General features: G+C 36.0%; 1 protein-coding gene across 3 annotated transcripts in view; it reads left to right on the top strand.

Moving 5' to 3' along the window:
- Positions 1–24,044, top strand: part of PHYHIPL (phytanoyl-CoA 2-hydroxylase interacting protein like) — a 70,121-nt gene that overhangs the window by 372 nt on the left and 45,705 nt on the right. Inside the window, exon 1 of one of the 3 annotated variants that reach the window (XM_004049446.4) lies at positions 205–697. The exons of 1 other annotated variant lie outside the window; for it this stretch is intronic. In XM_004049446.4, the coding sequence (XP_004049494.1) occupies positions 592–697 (106 nt within the window). In that variant the 5' untranslated portion in view covers positions 205–591. Of the gene's footprint in view, positions 1–204; positions 698–900; positions 1,357–24,044 lie in introns of those variants that run through there. One more of the 3 variants, XM_004049447.4, reaches the window with a different exon arrangement.

Below are 24,044 nucleotides of genomic sequence, written 5' to 3'. Positions count from 1 at the left end.
GCTCGCCCTCGCCTCCCCGTGCAGATGCCTCAGGGCCAACTCGGGCTTCGCCAGGCACCGAGAGCAGACAGAAGACGCCAAATGGCTATCACCAGGAGAGAGGGCGAGGCAGCCGCGCGGCGTATAGCGCCCGCCGTTCCCGCGCGCTCGGTCGCCCGACGCCTCACGCGCGAGGTTGCCTTGGCAGTGGCTGGAGGGCAGGTGGGGGCGCGTGCGCGCAGAAGGGTGGGGGAGGGGCCGCCGCGCGCCAGCAGGTGGGCGCGTTCTCCCGCGCGCGTGCGCGCGTTGTGCCCTCTCCCTCACGTTCCCCGCGCGCCGCGTCCCCTCCCCGCCGGGAGCGCGCGCCTCCCGTCCTCGCGCCGGGTCCTGCTCGGTCTCTCAGAGCCGCACACTCTGCGGAGCTCCTGCTACAGCCGTCGCCTTCGCGGCGGCTCTCCAGCCCCGCGCCTCAGCCTCGGCGCCGCATCACCGCGTCCCAGGCCTCCTTCCCTCCCTCTGCCACTCCCCCTCCCTTTCCCGCTCTTCTTACCCACCCGGCCGGCAGAGAGAGCCTGGATACGAAGCAGGCGGGCTTCAGAGTGGGTTGGAAAAATGGAGGTGCCGCGCCTGGATCATGCCCTCAACAGCCCCACCAGCCCCTGTGAGGAGGTGATCAAAAACCTCAGCCTGGAGGCCATTCAGCTGTGCGACCGGGACGGTAAGAGCGGCCGGGACCGCGAGGAAAGAGACCGAGTTCGCGCCGAGGCGCAGGGGCCACTCTGGCTCCGCCGACGCCGCTCGCCAGGGCGGCAGGGTCTTTTGTTGTCCCCTCTGTGCAAATAAATGCAGATGTGGGTTACCCTCCGCCCACCGCCCTCCCCTCACCCCAGAAACAAAAGGACCCCGGGGCTCGCGCCTTGGCGCGGAAAGTAGCCGTCCACAACCGTGGCGCCCTTCTCCGCCTTCGCCCGCCTGGCCCGGACGAGGGCGACGTTCCCGCTCGCGGCTCCTGCCCCGACGAGACGTTTCCGATCTTTGCCGCAGTCCGGATTTCCTGGGTCTCCGGGCACTGAAGGGGAAATGCCCTCGGGATGTTTCTAGCAACCCCCTTCCCCCAACACACACACACTAGTTGGCATTCTCTTCCAGAAACTTATCATTTTCTTTTTTAAACCTCCCATCCTCAGACTCCCCAAATTAACAAGTCTTTTTAGCCTCTTGGATTGGGATTAGGATGACAGTTTTTCAGTGAGGGCGCAGAAAAACAGTGCATTTCAGCACCAAGGACAGACACAATCTTCGTGGTTCCTGGGCTCCGAGTCAGACTGTCGAAAATATTGGCCTAATATATGTGCTGTGATTCAGACTTTGTGGCGAGTACGTACCATTGCGTGTTGATATTATATCGTTTATTCTGTTGTTGAAGTTGGCAGGCTCCTGTAGAAGGAAATTGATTGAATACAGGTCTGAGCGTTGAAGACATAAGCTAGTGCTGTGTGCGGTGTGGTTAGTTACAATGCTTCTGGGTTAGCTGGACTAGTTAGAGTCTGCTACTTTAGTAATGTGGTACAAAACTTCATTTGTAAAGAAATCATCTGATTAGTAATTGGTTGGCCGAATAATTGTAAAATTCTACATCTGACAAAGGAAACACAGTTCACATGTTGTTAAGAGGGCCCCGAATACTTTTGACTGTAAATGAAATTAATGTTTAACTGTATATAGAGGTAATGATTGTAAAACATGTCTTTAACCAAAGTTATGTACAGATAATAATACGCTCACAGTAAGGTCATAAAATTTATCAGCCTAATCCAAATAGGGAGCAGAGGTCTTGTTTCCAAAGTCATTTAAATGGTAATCACTTGGTTACGCATTGCTATTCAGCACGTTCATATCAAGCAAGCACCGAATTTGTTTATTAATAAATTTTATATTTATTAATATAAATTTATATTTAATAATTTTGAAATCAGAATTCAAACTTTTTGAAACCAAAACCACTTTAATTTCTGATACAGGTGTAGTATATGAATAAATAAATACACTTGCAAAGACAGCTTGTATTTCCTTTATTCTTAGACTGTTTTAGTCACCATGGTAGTAACTGCACATATTTATGGTATCTAAAAACATTTATCATTTTGGTATTCCATATGTAAGCTTGCATGATTATAGACTGTAAAGATTATTTTTAATAACGCATAGGAAGTCATTTGGATTTTAGTTTAGACTTTTATGAAATGACTTTTTGTAATGTAACCATTGCAAGTTGTAAATATTTTTATTTTCTTAGGGTTGAGAGAAACACAAGACTAATAAAAGTAGACTTCATTTTTATTTATTGCAATGATAAAGCAAAAGCTCATTCTTGTACTCAATGGAATTAGGCATTCATTGTTGCTCTTCAGAACCCAGTAATCTCAATACTTAAAATTGCATTTACCACGTGTTTCAAAGATATTAGGGAAAATTTAAACTTTTTAATGAAGTTCACAGAGTTAAGAGAGTGCAAAAATTAATGCTGTATTTACTGTGATCCCCTAGAGGAGTAGCTATTTGATTCTGGTATTATTTTTTAGTTGTTTCTTTTCAAATTAGGAATCCCACAAAATGAACAAATTATGCAACATTTAATTTTGGGGAGGGTGCTGGCACTAAGTAACATCTATGAAAATTACTATTTGCAGACTTCCAAGTAATTTACATAGACTAATTAAATAGGGTTTTATTTTATAAAATAGCATACACCAACAAATACAAAGAGCTAACTCTTCTACTAGAAGATGTATAAAATTTGGAAATACTTTGTTTAGAGATGTTGTTAAATGCTTAACTTATTTTGTTATCCTATCTTACGTGTCAATTCCAAAAATATTAACTTGGCTTCAAAGGAATAATTTAAGGGGAATAATGTTGTTTGTTTTTAATAGAACAGCTTATGAAATGTTGCATTAAATTTGTCAAACAGACCTTATTTAGCATCATTTTGTATTGAGAAATTTTCAGCTAGATGCTTTTTACTCCCTTTGCTTCCCTGCTTTCACTTTCTTTCCGCTCAAGTCTCATTATTTTACTTCTGTAACTATGTAACATAGAAAAGGATGTGGCAGAATATGGGACAGAAGATCTATTTTGTGTTTAAGTACTTAATAAGAGCTATATTTCATAATTTATGATAGAATACATTTATTTTGTTTGCTCTTTTCTCACTTTATTTTAATCTACTGTTAATTTGGTGATGAAAAAAATGAGAGAAACATTAATTCCCTGGAAGTGGAATAAAATAGAATAGGGGAAAGTATAGTTATGTTCTCCAATCAGAGATATTTTTAATTTTATAATGTTTTCATACTGTATCAACCAAGAGTTATGCCTGCTGGTGAACATAACTGTATATCTCTCTTATGTTTCGTTGGATTTTTTTGTTTTTGTTTTTGTCTGTTACTTGCCTATTTTCCTATGAATTGATGATTACATTATAAACAATAATTCAATTTTTTACAGTTTCTAAAAATATTTAATAGTTTCTGAAGAATATGGGTTAGAGTCCACATGGTCATATAATTGGCTTTTCAGTTAAGCAAGACAGTTATACACACACACACACACACACACACACACACACACACACACTACCTCATGGATTGTCTTCCCTAGGCATGTGTATTTTGTTTGCCAGGACCTGGTCCTTGCCCAGGTATTACTCTGAAAATATACTGTAAATCTAGAGGTTTCTATTCCTATTGCAAGTAGAAGAGTATTTTTGTTTCTCCATCTCTGCTGTGCTGAAGTATACTCAAATTGCGTACATGATGTACTTTTATTATGACTTTTCAAATAAAATGAAAGAGAAAATTTCTTGTTTGGAAACAATAATATGGGAGCCCATTTACAGTTTGATAGATACTTCAGACCTTCACTGACCTGTGACAAGACAAAACAGCTCCCACCCCACACACAGAATTTTATATTACTTGTGCTTTTCGTCTTTTAATCATAATATATACACACTCACACACACATACACATATATAATATATGTGTATGAACAGGACAGATTTATCTCGTTGAACAGGAAAGATTTATCTGCATGTTGCCTTACATGTATCTAAGCTGCCTCCAGCTTTGTTATAGTAAGGAAGAAAATACATAATTAATTTGTTTTAAAACATTTAAATCTACCCTCAAGGCTTTGTGGCTTTAACAAATATTATTTTCATGAGTAGGGCACTTTATGACTGCCCAGATACGGCATAAACCATAGGGTTTATGATGTAGTCACCAAGGAAACACATTGGAAAGAAATTACACAGAAGCTAACAGATTTCCTTGTCTTTGTCTCTAACAATACTTACGTGGAAAAAATGGAGGAAAAAAAGATTTTATCTCTTTTACATATTTAAAAAGATAAATTTATTTGAATGTTGAGTTTATCAAATTTATTTAAATTATAAGTCAGTTAAGACCTCACTTATGTTATTGGCATGTGGATTAAACAAATTTTAACTTTGGAAATAAAAAGTAACAAATGCTTAGTAGCACAGTGATGTTAGATAATCCGTAATGGCATTTTCTGAAGCAGACATCTAAGAGGAGTAACCATAACTGTTACCTTTAATAGTCTTTATTACAAGAATGTAAGGTAGTCATTACTCAGTCTCAGTGACATGCAGTGTAGCATAGTGATAATACCATTTTAGATCAGACCACCCTTGTTAGAATATTGGCTCTTGAAAGCCGTGTAACCTTAAATTACTTAACTTGTTTTAGCCTCAAGCTTTCTTATGTAAAGTGGGTATAATACCAATCCTGTAGGATTGTTTAAATAAGTAAAGTATTACTTTCATACAATTTACCAGTCTTGATATTAATACAAAATAGACAGTAATAATTATTATTCTGAATGGAATATTGTCCACGTAACTTCTTGAATTGAACCACTGCTTTTTAAAATTTCTTTTTTGCCAGTGTCTAGGTCCTTGTTGTTTTTCTTAATTTCAGTTACATGTTATAGGAAATCACTTCAACTTCATGAGTAATTACTATAATCTGTAAATTCTGAATTTTAAAGAATAGTAAATTTTGAAATCACAGTTATAGTACTCTTATCTTTTACTTCTCATTTACCATCCTATCAGTAATATCTTTATCACCTTAGCCCTAAAAATTGTTTTCAGTTTCTAGTTCAAATCTGTCATTTGCTATTTTTCATGTGGCTTGTAACCTTGATGGTTGCTTTGTTTAGGTATTTGCCTTAGAGCCCTTCTCTGTTCTTAATTTACAATGTTTTTCTTTATTAACTTTTTCCAAGGATAGACATGTACTAGGACACGTAGCATGTAGATTAATTTCTTTGGCCCAAATATGACTATAGAGATATTAGTGAGTATGAAACAAAACAAAAATAAAATAAAAACTAAAAGAAACAAAAAAATTGGAAACCATCAGATTGTATTAAACCAATTCATATTCTTGGTAGGGTTCTAATTCATTCCCAGGGAAGACCAGGAAGTTACTAGAGCAAAAGTTACATCAAAGGATATGTGACCAGACTCCCTCCAGTGGTAGAATGACTGATGTGTTGTATGTTTAACACTGGCAACTTACTTTGTTGCCTAGGTAGGCCCGGTCAGAAATTCACTCTCTATAGAATGCTATTTAGACAACATTCAAATTACTTGGTTTTATCTCTACTGATATTTCTTCCTAAATTAGGCCCAATGTTGCTTTTTCCTCTAACTTATGTGAGTATACTTTCCTGATTACTTTTATATTTCATCCTGGGCCTCGATAATAACAGCAGCTATGTCACTCATTGCAGCAAGCATAAATCCTTCTACTTTCTGGTTTTCCTTCTCTGCCTTTCTTTAGTGAATGTGTAATATAAGTTTTGCCTTGTAGAATGTGCCTCCTTCTTGGATTTATTTTCCATTTCTGTTATATTTCTGTATGTGAATCTTTTTATCCTTTATTAATTATTTAAATTCTATTTTTACTATAAAACTTATACCTCCTTTTTAAACTTTAAAATATTTCATCATTATCATTATTATTATTGAGATGGAGTTTCGCTCTTTCACCCAGGCTAGAATGCAGTGGCACGGTCTTGGCTCACTGCAACCTCCGTCTTCTGGTTTTATGCGACTCTCCTGCCTCAGCCTCCCAAGTAGCTAGGATTACAGGCACCCGCCACCACGCCCAGCTAATTTTTGTGTTTTTAGTAGAGACGGGGTTTCACCGTGTTGGCCAGGCTGGTCTTGAACTCCCGACCTCATGATCTGCCTGCCTCGGCCTTCCAAAGTGCTGGGACAGTAGTTAAACCGTCCTTTGAGCAGACTATATTTTATATACATACATTTGAGAGTAAAATCAGTGTTTGGAGACGACTTAAATGTATAGAAGAATAGGACAGTCTGAGCAGAAAAAAATAGGTAGAAAGCTTCAGCATATTCTGTATATGTTAAGGGTAGTGACTGGAAATGGTATATAAGAAACCAAAAAAGAATCATGAGGAATTCATGATTGATTGAAATTTCAGGCAACATGGAAAGTGATCAGGAGTAACTTCAGGATTTTAAGTCTGGGAAATCTGAAGAATCATTGACAGGAAAGGAGAAAAAGAGAAATAAAATAATTTTTAAACATCCTGATGACATTAATTTTTTACATCTCAGATTTTAGGAGCTGGTGAATATCCAAATATGCCCTAAGCACTTTTCTAGGGCATATCTCTCTCATAGATATTGTTTTACCGGAATAATATTATATATACTGCTTTGTCATTATTGTTTCAGTGTGTTTCCCCATGAGATTACCCACTGATATTCTTTTAAGGCTTTTTTTTTTCTTTATTCTCACTCCTCAAAGGCTATACAAGGTCTGATGATAATACTGTGAGAATCAGTACAATATAAAACTAACCACTTAATAGTTTAGAGAGGATTGTGAAATAGTGATTTTTGAGCTATCTCCATAAAGATATTGTTGAATCTAAGGAGACATTTTTGAGAGATTAGTATAAAGCAAAAAGAATTTTTGAGTTATATGAAGATGTTTCAAATCTAACATTAAGAGAACCCTTAGAAACTTAAAAAGTCAGCAATTCTTGTGTTCTGGGGAAAAGGGTTCTAGAATGGGGAGAATTGCTCATAGAAACATATATTCCACTAGGGAGACTGGAAATTAAGTGAAAAGGGAAAGGTTAGGATTTAACTTCAGTTTTACAGTGACTTTTAATGTGCTTTGTATCTCACCTTTTGAGGGAAAGGGGTGGTCACATCCAACTTTAAACAACAAAGATGAAATAAATCTACAACCAGGTTTGTTACGAATGTAACTAAGAGCCCTGTATTTTGAAGATGCTCAACAGATGTGAGTTGAACCAAGAACGTCATACTTGGAATTGTCGTTAGTTTTGTTTGTTATATTATGACTATTTGAGCCATGTTGTGGCTCATTTAAAAGGGGCTGCTCCGTGGGAATTGTGCATATACACCATTTGTTGTAGTGGTTGTGGCAACTAGTGTAAATAGATCTGTATTTTTGTTTTCTATAGCCTGTGGGAATGTTCCTCTCTAATAATAATATGAAAAGCTTATAGTTTCCTTAGACATATGCCAATAAAAACAAGGCATAAAAGATTTTTCAGTATACTCTGATTTTTTTGAGAAATAGTGTCTCATCTTCCATGAATTTGAATATTGGTGAATCTCTCAGTCTTTAACATTTTAAAAGCTGATGATAAATGGCCAACAAGAATTATGTAACTTTTGATCATCTACTGTGCAATAGGTCCAATAGGTCCTTAATGGCTGCATTTTAGAGTTATATCTGTGATGCAGAACAGGGGCGTGCATGTTATGGTCCCTGGGCAAAATCCATAAGCCTGCTACCTGTTTTGGTAAGTAAAATTTTATTGGAATACAGCCATACTCATTTGTTTACATACTGTCCCCTCTCCCCCAACCCCACAACAGACCCAGGTGTGTGATGTTCCCCTTCCTGTGTCCATGTGTTCTCATGGTTCAATTGCCACCTATGAGTGAGAATGTGCAGTGTTTAGTTTTTTGTCCTTGCGATAGTTTGCTGAGAATGATGGTTTCAAGCTTCATCCATGTGCCTACAAAGGACATGAACTCATCATTTTTTATGGCTGCATAGTATTCCATGGTGTATATGTGCCACATTTTCTTAATCCAGTCTATCATTGTTGGACATTTGGCTTGGTTCCAAGTCTTTGCTATTGTGAATAGTGGTGCAATAAACATAACGTGTGCATGTGTCTTTATAGCAGCATGATTTATAATCCTTTGGGTATATACCCAGTAATGAGATGGCTGGGTCAAATGGTATTTCTAATTCTAGATCCCTGAGGAATCGCCACACCGACTTCCACAATGGTTGAACTAGTTTACAGTCCCACCAACAGTGTAAAAGTGTTCCTATTTCTCCACATCCTCTCCAGCACCTGTTGTTTCCTGACCTTTTAATGATCACCATTCTAACTGGTGTGAGATGGTATCTCATTGTGGTTTTGATTTGCATTTCTCTGATGGCCAGTAATGAGCATTTTTTCATGTGTCTTTTGGCTGTGTAAATGTCTTCTTTTGAGAAGTGTCTGTTCATGTCCTTCGCCCACTTTTTGATGGGGTTGTTTGTTTTTTTCTTGTAAATTTGTTTGAGTTCATTGTAGATTCTGGATATTAGCCCTTTGTCAGATGAGTAGATTGCGAAAATTTTCTCCCATTCTGTATGTTGCCTGTTCACTCTGTTGGTAGTTTCTTTTGCTGTGCAGAAGCTCTTTAGTTTAATTAGATCCCATTTGTCAATTTTGGCTTTTGTTGCCATTGCTTTTGGTGTTTTAGACATGAAGTCCTTGCCCATGCCTATGTCCTGAATGGTATTGCCTAGGTTTTCTTCTAGGGTTTTTATGTTTTTAGGTCTAACATTTAAGTCTTTAATCCGTCTTGAATTAATTTTTGCGTAAGGTGTAAGGAAGGGATCCAGTTTCAGCTTTCTCCATATGGCTAGCCAGTTTTCCCAGCACCATTTATTAAATAGGGAATCCTTTCCCCGTGGCTTATTTTTGTCAGGTTTGTCAAAGATCAGATAGTTGTAGATATGTGGCATTATTTCTGAGGCCTCTGTTCTGTTCCATTGGTCTATATCTCTGTTTTGGTACCAGTACCATGCTGTTTTGGTTACTGTAGCCTTGTAGTATAGTTTGAAGTCAGTTAGCATGATGCCTCCAGCTTTGTTCTTTTGGCTTAGGATTGTCTTGGCAATGTGGGCTCTTTTTTGGTTCCGTATGAACTTTAAAGTAGTTTTTTCCAATTCTGTGAAGAAAGTCATTGGTAGCTTGATGGGGATGGCATTGAATCTATAAATTACCTTGGGCAGTATGGCCATTTTCACGATATTGATTCTTCCTATCCATAAGCATGGAATGTTTTTCCATTTGTTTGTGTCCTCGCTTATTTCCCTGAGCAGTGGTTTGTAGTTCTTGAAGAGGTCCTTCACATCCCTTGTAAGTTGGATTCCTAGGTATTTTATTCTCTTAGTAGCAGTTGTGAATGGGAGTTCACTCATGATTTGGCTCTCTGTTTGTCTGTTATTGGTGTATAAGAATGCTTGTGATTTTTGCACACTGATTTTGTATCCTGAGACTTTGCTGAAGTTGCTCATCAGCTTAAGGAGATTTTGGGCTGAGACAATGGCGTTTTCTAGATATACAATCATGTTATCTGCAAACAGGGACAATTTGACTTCCTCTTTTCCTAATTGAATGCAGTTTATTTCCTTCTCCTGCCTGATTGCCCTGGCCAGAACTTCCAACACTATGTTGAATAGGACTGGTGAGAGAGGGCATCCCTGTCTTGTGCCAGTTTTCAAAGGGAATGCTTCCAGTTTTTGTCCATTCAGTATGATATTGGCTGTGGGTTTGTCATAGATAGCTCTTATTATTTTGAGATACGTCCCTTCAATACCTAATTTATTGAGAGTTTTTAGCATGAAGTGTTGTTGAATTTTGTCAAAGGCCTTTTCTGCATCTATTGAGATAATCATGTGGTTTTTGTCTTTGGTTCTGTTTATAGGCTGGATTACATTTATTGATTTTCGTACGTTGAACCAGCCTTGCATCCCAGGGATGAAGCCCACTTGATCATGGTGGATAAGCTTTTTGCTGTGTTGCTGGATTCTGTTTGCCAGTATTTTATTGAGGATTTTTTGCATCAATGTTCATCAAGGATATTGGTCTAAAATTCTCTTTTTTTGTTGTGTCTCTGTCAGGCTTTGGTATCAGGATGATGCTGGCCTCATAAAATGAGTTAGGGAGGATTCCCTCTTTTTCTATTGATGGGAATAGTTTCAGAGGAAATGGTACCAGCTCCTCCTTGTACCTCTGGTAGAATTTGGCTGCGAATCCATCTGGTCCTGGACTTTTTTTGGTTGGTAAGCTATTAATTATTACCTCAATTTCAGAGCCTGTTATTGGTCTATTCAGAGATTCAACTTCTTCCTGGTTTAGTCTTCGGAGGGTGTATGTGTCGAGGAATTGATCCATTTCTTCTAGATTTTCGAGTTTATTTGAGTAGAGATGTTTATAGTATTCTCTGATGGTAGTTTGTATTTCTGTGGGATCGGCAGTGATATCCCCTTTATCATTTTTTATTGTGTCTATTTGATTCTTCTCTCTTTTCTTCTTTATTAGTCTTGCTAGCGGTCTATGCATTTTGTTGATGTTTTCAAAAAACCAGCTCCTGGATTCATTGATATTTTGAAGGGTTTTTTGTGTCTCTATCTCCTTCAGTTCTGCTCTGATCTTAGTTATTTCTTGCGTTCTGCTAGCTTTTGAATGTGTTTCCTCTTGCTTCTCTAGTTCTTTTAATTGTGATGTTAGGGTGTCAATTTTAGATCTTTCCTGCTTTCTCTTGTGGGCATTTAGTGCTATAAATTTCCCTCTACACAATGCTTTGAATGTGTCCCAGAGATTCTGGTATGTTGTGTCTTTGTTCTCATTGGTTTCAAAGAACATCTTTATTTCTGCCTTCATTTTGTTATGTACCCGGTAGTCATTCAGGAACAGGTTGTTCGTTTTCCATGTAGTTGAGCGGTTTTGAGTGAGTTTCTTAATCCTGAGTTCTAGTTTGATTGCACTGTGGTCTGAGAGACAATTTGTTATAATTTCTGTTCTTTCACATTTGCTGGGGAGGGCTTTACTTCCAACTATGTGGTTAATTTTGGAATAGGTGTGATGTGGTGCTGAAAATAATGTATATTCTGTTGATTTGGGGTGGAGAGTTCTGTAGATGTCTATTAGGTCCGCTTGGTGCAGAGCTGAGTTCAATTCCTGGGTATCCTTGTTAACTTTCTGTCTCGTTGATCTGTCTAATGTTGACAGTGGGGTGTTAAAGTCTCCCATTATTATTGTGTGGGAGTCTAAGTCTCTTTGTTGGTCACTCAGGACTTGCTTTATGAATCTGGGTGCTCCTGTATTGGGTGCATATATATTTAGGATAGTTAGCTCTTCTTGTTGAATTGATCCCTTTACCATTATGTAATGGACTTCTTTGTCTCTTTTGATCTTTGTTGGTTTAAAGTCTGTTTTATCCACGACTAGGATTGCAACCCCTGCCTTTTTTTTGTTTTCCATTTGCTTGGTAGATCTTCCTCCATCCCTTTATTTTGAGCCTATGTGTGTCTCTGCACGTGAGATGGGTTTCCTGAATACAGCACACTGACAAGCCCTAGTTTTAACTTGAAATCTAGCCTTCATATAAATAAGTTTAGAAAGAAATGCTATATATGCACATGTGTTTCCAGGTACACTTATAATTCTATCAATAGATATGTTTTAAAAAGTGTCAAAGGTAGTGTGAACTTTGAGAAATATGTATAATTATATTGATGCATATTACAAAAATTTATGTAAATATATTATTCCTTTGAAACCAAACTCTCCTTAAAAAAGAGTCAAGATCATACTCATCTTTCTGTCTTCCATAGTCTATCTCAAGCTGTCTGTAAATGACCCTCTTATTTTTCTTTTTTAATTTCCAATCTGTTACAGTCTGAAACTTATTAAGAACATTAAAAAAGAATTTCTAGAAAAATGAAATTAAAATGATACAAATGAATTCAACAGAAGTAAAATTCACTGTTAAATTCCTTTAAAAGTTTCTAAATGCTTAATCCTAATTTTTATATTTAATTTCATCACAGATTGATAGTTTGTAGACTATTGCTTGTGGGTAGATTACATTTTTAAGTAGCACCAGCTAGAGGACCATGCCATTCTATTCTTGTTCAATGATTAATTTATAGGAACTTCCCTTAGCCAGTTAAGAGTCTACTTTGTTTTCTTTTGTTCTTCTACTTACTATTTTTATTATTTATTTTTACATGAATTCCAACTTTAGGTTCTGAATTAAGAACAGGAAAAAAGGACACAAAAATGGATATAACTTGGATTCTGGGTTCAAAGGATTTAGGAAGACAATTTATTTTGAGAATCAATATATTTAAGTAGATAATTATAATAATATTTGATAAATACTATAATGGAGTATAGAAGAGAAAGTGGTTAATTCTATCTTGAGTCTAAGGAGCAACATTTTATTGAGGGTTAAAAGTAAAATAAAAATTTGCCAGAAGAAAAAGTAGGAGAGGGGCATTTCTGGCTGAGACAAGAGAATAAACAAAGGCTTAAAATCATGTATTCTGGGAATGCATAGCATTTGGTATTGCTGGAGGAAAGAAGTGTGCCTGGTGAAAAATTAAGCTGAAAGCTAGTTGCAGCTAGCTAGGTTATGCCATGATTAGGATTTTGGATTTATTATCTTAGATTTCAAACTTTCTAATTTGTGGAGAATGTTTGTTTTATTATATAACATTGTGTAATAAGTAAAAGTAGCATTTTATTGTGTAATTGTACTATAATTTTATACGTATGGCATTTTTCAAATAGTCAGTGGTATAGTGGGAATTTAAATTAGCAGCTATGGTTGAAAGTTGCTATTTTATATCAGCTTCAGCATCCACTATATTTCTGTATCTTATTTTTATTGCATTATATGTAGAAAATTCTGGTTCATACAAATAAGTGGTGGCAAATTGTAATGTTTTTAAGTCATTTGGCCTTTTCAGGATATTCTTCAAATAAACTGATCAAGACCAAAAAGAGAAATATTAAGATTTTTGTCAAAGTAGAATAATGAAAGAATAAATGTTTCATTTGAGAGTAAGTGACAGAATCGATTCATCAGTCATTTCATTTTTCATTGTTTGATGATAAAATTCTGTATCTTGTATCATTCTATTTATTGATACATTTTTAAAACTCATACTTTTCTGCTGATTCTGTTAAAATTTCAGAACAGTTGATTTATTTTCCTTGCATGATGAATCTTAACTGTAAGAATCAATTTCATTTCTGAAAATTTATTTGCATTATAAGCTTGGTAATATTGTGACTATATTGTCAAATTGAATTTCTTCAGCTTTAGAGCTGGATAATCAAATTGGTTTTCCCTAGTTACTTATATTTGAAAGATACTTATCGGAGTTTTTAAAAATTACATTTAGAAAGTGTTTCTTGTTTTTCGAAGAATATTTATACCTTGATTCAGGACACCCAGCTAAGTTTGGTATGAAAAATGAGCTTTGAAATTTTCTGTTCTTAACGTTACAATTAGCTCAGAAAAAAATCCCCAACTTCAGTGTAAAGGATAGTTTAAATGTGATTATCCAAAACTATTTTTTAAATATCTAAATATCTAATCCTTATTAGTGTATAATTACTACTTGATGAAATGTGGCAACAACTTTTACAGGAGCTACCATTCCTGTGATTTTTTATGTTATCTATTTTCCTCAATATAGTTGTCTCAACATTTCTGACAGTTTAGTTAATGGTGTGTTAAAAATTGGTTTAGACATTAACATTTTCTTCTCCATTGTGTATTGTTTTACGATTTCTGAATTTACCTAGTTAAAAAACTTGTGCAAAAGCAAATGTAGAGATCTGACCCATATATATTCTCATTGAGTTAAATTGGAAAGATCTTACATAATCTCAGCATTTGAATTAACTAGGTATATGTGACGAATATTTTTTGTATTACATTTTCAGGTATGTACCAATATTTTGTTTCAGTTTTTTGACAGCAGCTCACTCATTTAACATTTGTTGCAGTATCAATGCAACATTTGATAAGGTTTTCTCTAATTGTGTATGCTTTTGTTCATAGGTGATAACTTTATTCTGATTACATTTTAGTCATTAGATTTGCAGTAACTTCAGTCACTGTATGTTTTACTGAAAAATTATGGAACTTGTCAGCAACCATATCACTATTTTGCCAAACTTTGTTATAAAAAATCCAATGAAAATTTGTCGGTTTTTATCACTACAATGTAAGTCTTAATGATAGATGATGACTATCATTATATTTTAGCCTTGAGTGACTATTCCTGAGAGCTTCCAGCATATTTATTTCATTTTGAACATAGTTGCTGCTGTGGTCAATATATGCTGAAAACTCAACAGGTACTAATTAATAATAAGACTTAATATATCTTGAGTCAAATAAGTAACAATATATCCATTTTAAATTTGTCTGTTATTTCCTGTTTTCAGCCAGTTTCATTTCTAGTTTTAGAGATAATTATTTCATTTCCTATACTGGAAAAAGTATAACTTTATCCCAAACAAGAATAACTTTATCACAAATACAATTAGAGAAGAAATATGCAAATTTCATAGTAAACTCTTAATCTGTTTAAGAGAGGAAGGGCCAAACAGTTGAACCAGAGCCTTACCTGCAACTAATTGAACTCTGCATTCAAGTACATAATGTCTTTGTAAAACTTTACTTGAGCGTATACTTGCTGGCTTGAATTTAAACAAACACACATGAAACAGAGCTACACATGGTGCCATTTTGTGCACTGAGGTAGCAGGCAAAGTCTTCTTTTGATGTTTACCAAAAATAACAGAGGACAATTTAATATTTGCTATTTGTATTACAGCTTAAAAATAGTTTTAAAATAATTAAAAAGGAAGTTAAATGATAATGTTTGATACACTTCTCAGTCACCTCTTTATTAAAAAATATTTAAGTCATTGGTCAGTGGTTCTCAAAATTTATCACCTAGATGGCTTACTAAAACAGATTGTTGGGACCCATCCCCTGAGTTTCTGATTCCTTAGATCTGGATGGAGCCCAAGAATTTGCATTTCTAACAAATTTCTAGGGGATGTTGGTGTTGGTGATCCAGGGTCCAGACTTAGAGAAGCAATGCTTTTGGTAGCATGGCCAAAGCCAAATTTCTTAGGTGGGGAAGAGATATTAGATATTTGTTGTTTAGATACAGTGTTCTGACATCCATTGGATGAATGAACTGGGATATTGAACTCAAGAGAGTGTAACTACCTAAATGGCAATTATAGATAATAAGTAGGATTTTTAAGACAAGATAGATAAAAATTAGGGGTGGAATTAAACAACATTTCTGAGACAAAAATCTGTTAACTTTGTGATCAAACTGGAAGTGTGGCATATGAAAAAGGAGTTGTTGAGGATGACTAAAATTGCTAGATTTGGAGATGGGGTACATTTTGACACCAGCAAATAAAATAGGAATTGTTAACTGGGGGGAATATTAAAGAGTAGGCTTGAAGACAAGCGATTACAGTTCTTTCTGGACAAGTTAGATTTCAATATCTGTGGAATATCTAGATGGAAATTTTCAGAAGGCTGTTAGAAATTTTCATCTGTGTCTCATAGGGAGAGAGTTTGAGAATAAGGATGAAAATTTGGTAGTACTCTCTGAGTTATTTTCTCTTGTTGTATTTCTTCTTCATCAAGTGTTCTTTCTTCATCTTCCAGTCAGTCTTTGAGACCCATATGAGGTTTTTCAACTGCTCATTAGAGTGAGTACATTAGAATGCTTATGCCTTTTGTGTACGTGTGTGGTGTCTGAAAGGATCATTTGAAAATTAATTACTTCAGATATAATTATATTTGGTAGGTTGTGGTTATTTGGGGCAGTTAACATGGAAGAAATACAATTAACCTAAGCTCTGTGCTTGATAGATTTCTCCCCCCCTTATTTTGACTGACAAGAGAACTAAGTGTATGATTATCTGTGCTTACTGTAGAAGTACACTGGATTAATTTTTTCCCCTTAAGCAACATAATCTGTGTTGCATAAAATAAATAAAGTGCATAAAATAAATGAACTGGTGGAACTCAAATTAGCAGAAAAACAGTGACAGTGAAGCCTAAAGAAAAATTAAAATCTTCACCAAATCTGTGTCTAAGGCTTTCAAATTGAACACATATGTCCAAGATTTTCTTCTTGACCTTGAACCTACTAATTTTCATGTTTACTAGGGTATTTGTTGAGTGCTAGGCTACAATAAGACATAGTCTTTTTTTTATAAACTTACTTTTCTTGCAGACTCTTTTTGTTTAAGCTTAGATAAACCTTCCATTTTAATATGGTTTTTTAGTTTTTGTATAACATCTTCAAGCTGTGCTAAGGCTGAATATTTGAGCCTATTTCTATGTATTTTCTTCTGGTGTAATTCACTATATCCAATGTTAATTTATGTGATGCTTGATAGCTTGATACAACTTTTTTGGCTGTTATTTTTGGTGATTAAAAAAGGAAGCCCTAATGACTAAAAAAGCAGTGGTTCTGGAATTTACTGTTTATACTACTTGTTTTGCTAAAAGCTTTACATATTTACATTCTAATGATCAAATTTACAGAATTGAAATTAAGCTTAAAATAATGATAAACGTTCCAAATTCCAAATACAATTTAGCTACTTCTTCTAGAACTTTTGTTTTGCACTATGTATTGTAGAAGTATTTCTTTACCTATTTTTTTTTTTTTTTTGAGGCAGTCTTGCCCTGTTGCCCAGGCTGGAGTGCAGTGGTGCGATCTTGGCTCACTGCAATCTTTGCTTCCCAAGTTCAAGCAATTCTCCTGCCTCAGCCTCCTGAGTAACTGGGATTACAGGCGTGCACCACCACACCCAGCTAATTTTTTTTGTATTTCTAAGATATTTATTTTTCTAAGAGCTTCATATGGATCCACCATTGAATGTTTTCCTTTGCTACCCTCATAATAGTTTCAAGAATGTTTTCCAATTTCTTTTCCTATAGTGTTAATATTTTTCTATTTTAATTTTCTGACATAGAAACACCACCTAGTTTCACTATAATATGATAATATTTTAATGAGAATTTTAAATATATTTCCCTGAATGCATGCATAGTGCTATTTAGTGCAGATAATGTGTGTGTATTTACTTATTTTCATTGCACTGTGAAATGCTGATGTGCCATATTTTAAGGAAATCTGAAATATCTAAACTTAGAAAACACATTAATCAGGGAATAATTATTTTCATTGCACTGTTAAATGCTGATGTGCCATATTTTAAGGAAATCTGAAATATCTAAACTTAGAAAACACATTAATCAGGGAATAATTATTTTCCCTGCAATAGTGTTCTCTGTCATTTCTGCAGTGTTCTTCATTGTTTCCTTCAGAAGGATTTGACAGAAAGGCAAAATGGCAGTGAAATGTGATACCAACTAATTTGTCTTAAAACAAGGGTTTCTTAAGTTATCTGTGAAATTTTTGTGAGAGGAAGTATATGCTAGACATTGGAAATTCAAAGATCCAGCATTTTTAACTTCACCTATTTATAGGCCGTGTCAAAGGTAGCTAAATTGGATAATTTATTGACAATTTTAATAGCATGCTAGACAGCTGAATTTCTGGCATTTACCTGTGAGTGTAGAAAGCTTGTTGCCCAGCATTTCTGTCAATGTTTCTTTATATTTTATTTGAGCATACAGAATTCTTGTGAAATGTCAAAAACATTATTTTTAAGTAAAAAATGACCCCTGAGAAAGAAAAGTGTAGGATATAAGAAAACAGAAAGGGGAAAAAGATTTGTTAAAAGTGTTTTACAAAATGTTTGCACTGACTAATGTTATTATATTAATTATGTAATTTAAGGTATTGTTTAATTTATTTTGGTGCTAGAATTTAATTGCTTTTAAAATGACTTTTAATCTCACATTATCATTAAGAGTCTGTGAATGCATTGTGTAGGGGATGAAAATGTCTTTCCTTCTTGTCTTAGGTTCATGGCTGAGGCCACATAACAAAAGACTAACAAGAGAAAAGCATACAAATTTATGTAATATAAGCTGTGCATGACGTGGGAGCCTTCATAAGGAAATGAAAACCCAAAGAAATGGGTAAAACCTATGTATTTTTTAATGTTAGGTTTGATGAAGAGTGGACAGTCATGGAGAAGTATAATTGGAAGACAAAAGCGTATGATTTCATGGTAATAAGCTGGTGGGAACTTCACAAGACTTGTTTCTTCAGATTCACCTCTGTGTCCTATGTCTTCAGAGATAAGGATATTCTTTTCCTCCAGGTATAGGGAGGCCATCTCTCCAGTGAAGGTCTCATAACCTGCCTCAGGGGAGAAGGGTAGGAGAAGGAGTGACCTTCCTGCTTCTGTTGTTTTCTCAAATTCCTTCAGCTGAAAGTATTTTAGGGTACCATGTCTCGAAACTCATTGCTTACTAACATTTTTCTGTTGTATTCTACTACTTAGTAAATTATATGCTTTAATTGTTTTTACATATGTAAAGGCTTTGAAAAGTATCCTTTGTAAATGCCATGGTTATATTGTAATGATCTTCAAGTGATGTTTATAAACTCCAGAGGCCATAATAGATAATCAGTTGGACCATGGAATAAAGTAATAGAACTTTTGTTAATGTTTATATTATCTAGAATAAGAAAAAGTTTTATTAATGTTAGCTATAGAGCTTAATACTTGATATATCAAACTATCACATATACTCTAAGTGCATGAGGTACATGTGTATAATTGGTATATGCTTAGTGTTTTGTACATACAGATAGTGATGTACTTTCCCAGCCTGATGTACCCATTCCTGTGTGATACCTTTTCCAACTGTGATAGCCCTTAAAACAAAGTATCTAAATAAACTGAATTTAGAATTGGTCATTGAATTGCTGTGTCACAAAATGTTAAACCAAGTTTATCAAAATAACACATATTCATATATTTTTAGTAAAATGTTTTTATTCTGAAGTAGATAAAAATAAAATATTTAAAATGATTTTGTATTTTATAATTTTAAATTACTATTTTGTCCAGTCTATAATGTTCATAATATATTAGTATATATATATGTATAATTTATAAAGAAATGACTGCACTTATGAGTACACTGTCAACATTTTTTTTTTCTTTTTTGAGATAGAGTCTTGCTCTGTTGCCCAGGCTGGAGTGCAGTGGTGTGAATCTCGGCTCACTTGCAAGCTTCACCTCCCGGGTTCACGCCATTCTCCTCACACCTCAGCCTCCTGAGTAGCTGGGACTACAGGCGCCCACTACCACGCCAGGCTAATTTTTTGTATTTTTAGTAGAGTTGAGGTTTCACCGTGTTAGGCAGGATGGTCTTGATCTCCTGACCTTGTGATCCACCCAACTTGGCCTCCCAAAGTGCTGGGATTACACATGTGAGCCACCACGCCCGGCCAAGTACAGTGTCAACATTTTTTATGCAGGGGTATGAGACGAAAAAGTTTTAAGAGTAGATTTGTATTATATTCTATTTTTGTACATCTTGCTTTACATAGCAAGGTATATCTGTAATAAATAAATCCACCCAATGTATTCAAAGATGGATTTCATTACACAATTATATACTCTTTATTGTCAAAAAGATTTCTTAAATGCGTATTTTAACATGATGTTGTATATAGCAATTTAGATGAATTCCCTGGGCTCTGGAGGTAAACAATTTAAGATAACTTTTAGTTATGTATATGAAATCTCAATCTAGGTGCTCATCAAGGAGCTAAAACAACACCACAAATTTAGAAGCATGTTGCTATTCACTGCTACCTATGATTGTCCTGTTTTCCAAAAGATGTTCTCATTATCCTCCCCAGTTTCTCAGGCATTGACCTTCAGGGGCATTCTTCACATAAAATATTAAGATAAAAATCCCTTGAATTCTATCTCCTCAGTGGTCTGATCTGATTTTACATCTTATAACTTTATAACAGTAACAAAATTTCCTTTATGATCTGGCCATCACCAATCTTCTGTTCCTCCAGTCCCATCTTATTCTTTCTCTGAAAATAATCTTTTGAGAATAAGTTTTCAGTACCTGTCTTCCCTGTTAAGAAACCTTAATTCAAATGCAACATATATATGGACTTTTATGAACCTTATTGCAGGGACTTTCATGAACCTCTTTTTAGGGTCATTTGGTTTTGGCATCTGTCACCCTGTTGTGCAAAACTTCACCTGGCTGACTAGTAAGCTCTACTCTTTTTTTCCTACATTTTGTGAGTTTTCTTTCCAAAATTTCACTAAGTTCAAAGTGAACTGCTTTTCCATGTATAATGCATGTCTGTACCTTTGTGCCAGGGCCAGCATTCCCTGCTTTTACTCTTCTTTAACATTTATAACCATCTTCTTCTATTCTGGCTGTGCTACCATATTTATTGTCTTTGAGTCAACACTTTACTTTTACTTATTTAGGATTATGTATGTTGGTTACAATTACCAACAATTCCAGGGCCTACTTTCCTTTACATTTGATCTTAAAATGTTGCTACCTGTTTTCATTGACATCTACCTTATCTCCAAACTATTTTGTGCTCCTCTTACATATTATTTATATTCATTACTTTTTATTTTAACCTAGGTCGAATAATGAAGTTTAATTTGTGTGTTTTTATTGCCAGCTACTCAGGGTTGTGCTTGAGGCTTGATTTGCATTTATGTCCTCTTGTGGTATGGAGCACAGAGATAGAAAGGGCACAGGAAGATGAACTTAGGTCTCTTTATTTTTTTTAAGTATTTCTAAAGCAGTAATCTTTTTTTATTATTATTATACTTTAAGTTCTAGGGTACATGTGCACAACGTGCTGGTTTCTTACATATGTATACATGTGCCGTGTTGGTGTGCTGCACCCGTTAACTCATCATTTACATTACGTATATCTCCTAATGCTATCCCTCCCCCCTACCCCCACCCCATGACAGGCCCCAGTGAGTGATGTTCCCCTTCCTGTGTCCAAGTGTTCTCATTGTTCAATTCCCACCTATGAGTGAGAACATGCGGTGTTTGCTTTTTTTGTCCTTGCGACAGTTTGCTGAGAATGATGGTTTCCAGCTTCATCCATGTCCCTACAAAGGACATGAACTCATCATTTTTTATGGCTGCATAGTATTCCATGGTGTATATGTGCCACAGTTTTTTAATCCACTCTATCATTGATGGACATTTGGGTTGGTTCCAAGTCTTTGCTATTGTGAATAGTGCCGCACTGAACATACGTGTGCATGTGTCTTTATAGTAGCATGATTTATAATCCTTTGGGTATATACCCAGTAATGGGATGGCTGGGTCAAATGGTATTTCTAGTTCTAGATCCTTGAGGAATCGCCACACTGTCTCCCACAATGGTTGAACTAGTTTACAGTCCCACCAACAGTGTAAAAGTGTTCCTATTTCTCCACATCCTCTCCAGCACCTATTGTTTCCTGACTTTTTAATGATCGCCATTCAACTGGTGTGAGATGGTATCTCATTGTGGTTTTGATTTGCATTTCTCTGATGACCAGTGATGATGAGCGTTTTTTCATGTGTCTGTTGGCTGCATAAATGTCTTCTTTTGAGAAGTGTCTGTTCATATCCTTCGCCCACTTTTTGATGGGGCTGTTTGATTTTTTTCTTGTAAATTTGTTTGAGTTCAAAGTCGTCGGTAGCTTGATGGAGATGGCATTGAATCTATAAATTACCTTGGGCAGTATGGCCATTTTCACGATATTAATTCTTCCTATCCATGAGCATGGAATGTTTTTCCATTTGTTTGTATCCTCTTTTATTTCGTTGAGCAGTGGTTTGTAGTTCTCCTTGAAGAGGTCCTTCACATCCCTTGTAAGTTGGATTCCTAGGTATTTTCTTCTCTGTGAAGCAATTGTGAATGGAATTTCACTCTTCATTTGGCTCTCTGTTTGTCTGTTATTGGTGTATAAGAATGCTTGTGATTTTTGCACCTTGATTTTGTATCCTGAGACTTTGCTGAAGTTGCTTATCAGCTTAAGAAGATTTTGGGCTGAGACGATGGGGTTTTCTGGATATACAATCATGTCATCTGCAAACAGGGACAATTTGACTTCCTCTTTTCCTAATTGAATACCCTTTATTTCTTTCTCTTGCCTGATTGCCCTGGCCAGAACTTCCAACATTATGTTGAATAGGAGTGATGAGAGAGGGCATCCCTCTCTTGTGCCAGTTTTCAAAGGGAATGCTTCCAGTTTTTGTCCATTCAGTATGATATTGGCTGTGGGTTTGTCATAAACAACTCTTATCATTTTGAGATACAGCCCATCAATATCTAATATATTGAGAGTTTTTAGCATGAAGTGTTGTTGAATTTTGTCAAAGGCCTTTTCTGCATCTATTGAGATAATCATGTGGTTTTTATCTTTGGTTCTGTTTATATGCTGGATTACATTTATTGATTTGCGTATATTGAACCAGCCTTGCATCCCAGGGATGAAGCCAACTTGATTGTGATGGATAAGCTTTCTGATGTGCTGCTGGATTTGGTTTGCCAGGATTTTATTTTGGATTTTCGCATCGATGTTCATCAGGGATATTGGTCTGAAATTCTCTTTTTTTGTTGTGTCTCTGCGAGGCTTTGGTATCAGGATGGTGCTGGCCTCGTAAAATGAGTTAGGGAGGATTCCCCCTTTTTCTACTGATCGGAATAGTTTCAGAAGGAATGGTACCAGCTCCTCCTTGTACCTCTGGTAGAATTCGGCTGTGAATCCATCTGGTCCTGGACTTTTTTTGGTTGGTAAGCTATTATTTACTGCCTCAATTTCTGAGCCTGTTATTGGTCTATTTAGCCATTCAACTTCTTCCTGGTTTAGTCTTCGGAGGGTGTATGTGTCAAAGAATTTATCCATTTCTCCTAGATTTTCGAGTTTATTTGCATAGAGATGTTCATAGTATTCTCTGATGGTAGTTTGTATTTCTGTGGGATCGGCAGTGATATCCACTTTATCATTTTTTATTGCGTCTATTTGATTCTTCTCTCTTTTCTTCTTTATTAGTCTTGTTAGCGGTCTATCCATTTTGTTGATCTTTTCAAAAAACCAGCTCCTGGATTCATTGATTTTTTGAAGTGTTTTTTGTGTCTCTATCTCCTTCAGTTCTGCTCTGATCTTAGTTATTTCTTGCGTTCTGCTAGCTTTTGAATGTGTTTCCTCTTGCTTCTCTAGTTCTTTTAATTGTGATGTTAGGATGTCAATTTTAGATCTTTCCTGCTTTCTCTTGTGGGCATTTAGTGCTATAAATTTCCCTGTACACACTGCTTCAAATGTGTTCCAGAGATTCTGGTATGTTGTGTCTTTGTTCTCATTGGTTTCAAAGAACATCTTTATTTCTGCCTTCATTTTGTTATGTACCCGGTAGTCATTCACGAACAGGTTGTTCATTTTCCATGTAGTTGAGCGGTTTTGAGTGAGTTTCTTAATCCTGAGTTCTAGTTTGATTGCACTGTGGTCTGAGAGACAATTTGTTATAATTTCTGTTCTTTTACATTTGCTGAGGAGTGCTTTACTTCCAACTATGTGGTCAATTTTGGAATAGGTGTGATGTGGTACTGAGAAGAATGTATATTCTGTTGATTTGGGGTGGAGAGTTCTGTAGATGTCTATTAGGTCCGCTTGGTGCAGAGCTGAGTTCAAGATCTCTTCAATATTTGCTTTCTCATTTTGTTAGAGGCTGTCAGTTCTTGGACCAATCCTAATGTGGTATGATGATTTTGAGTAATCAGAGTGTAATGAATCCTTCCTAATTCTAGTTTCAGCCATTGAATAATGAAATTTGGAATTGGACTAAAATGCTTACTAATGATTTATCATAATTATGAATTAAAATATTACAGGTGAATCTGGG

This window comes from Gorilla gorilla, chromosome 8 (genome assembly GCF_029281585.2).
Source record: "Gorilla gorilla gorilla isolate KB3781 chromosome 8, NHGRI_mGorGor1-v2.1_pri, whole genome shotgun sequence".
Lineage (NCBI taxonomy): Eukaryota > Metazoa > Chordata > Mammalia > Primates > Hominidae > Gorilla > Gorilla gorilla.
Note: the sequence above shows the minus strand (reverse complement) of the source record. Positions and strands in the feature narration are given on the sequence as shown.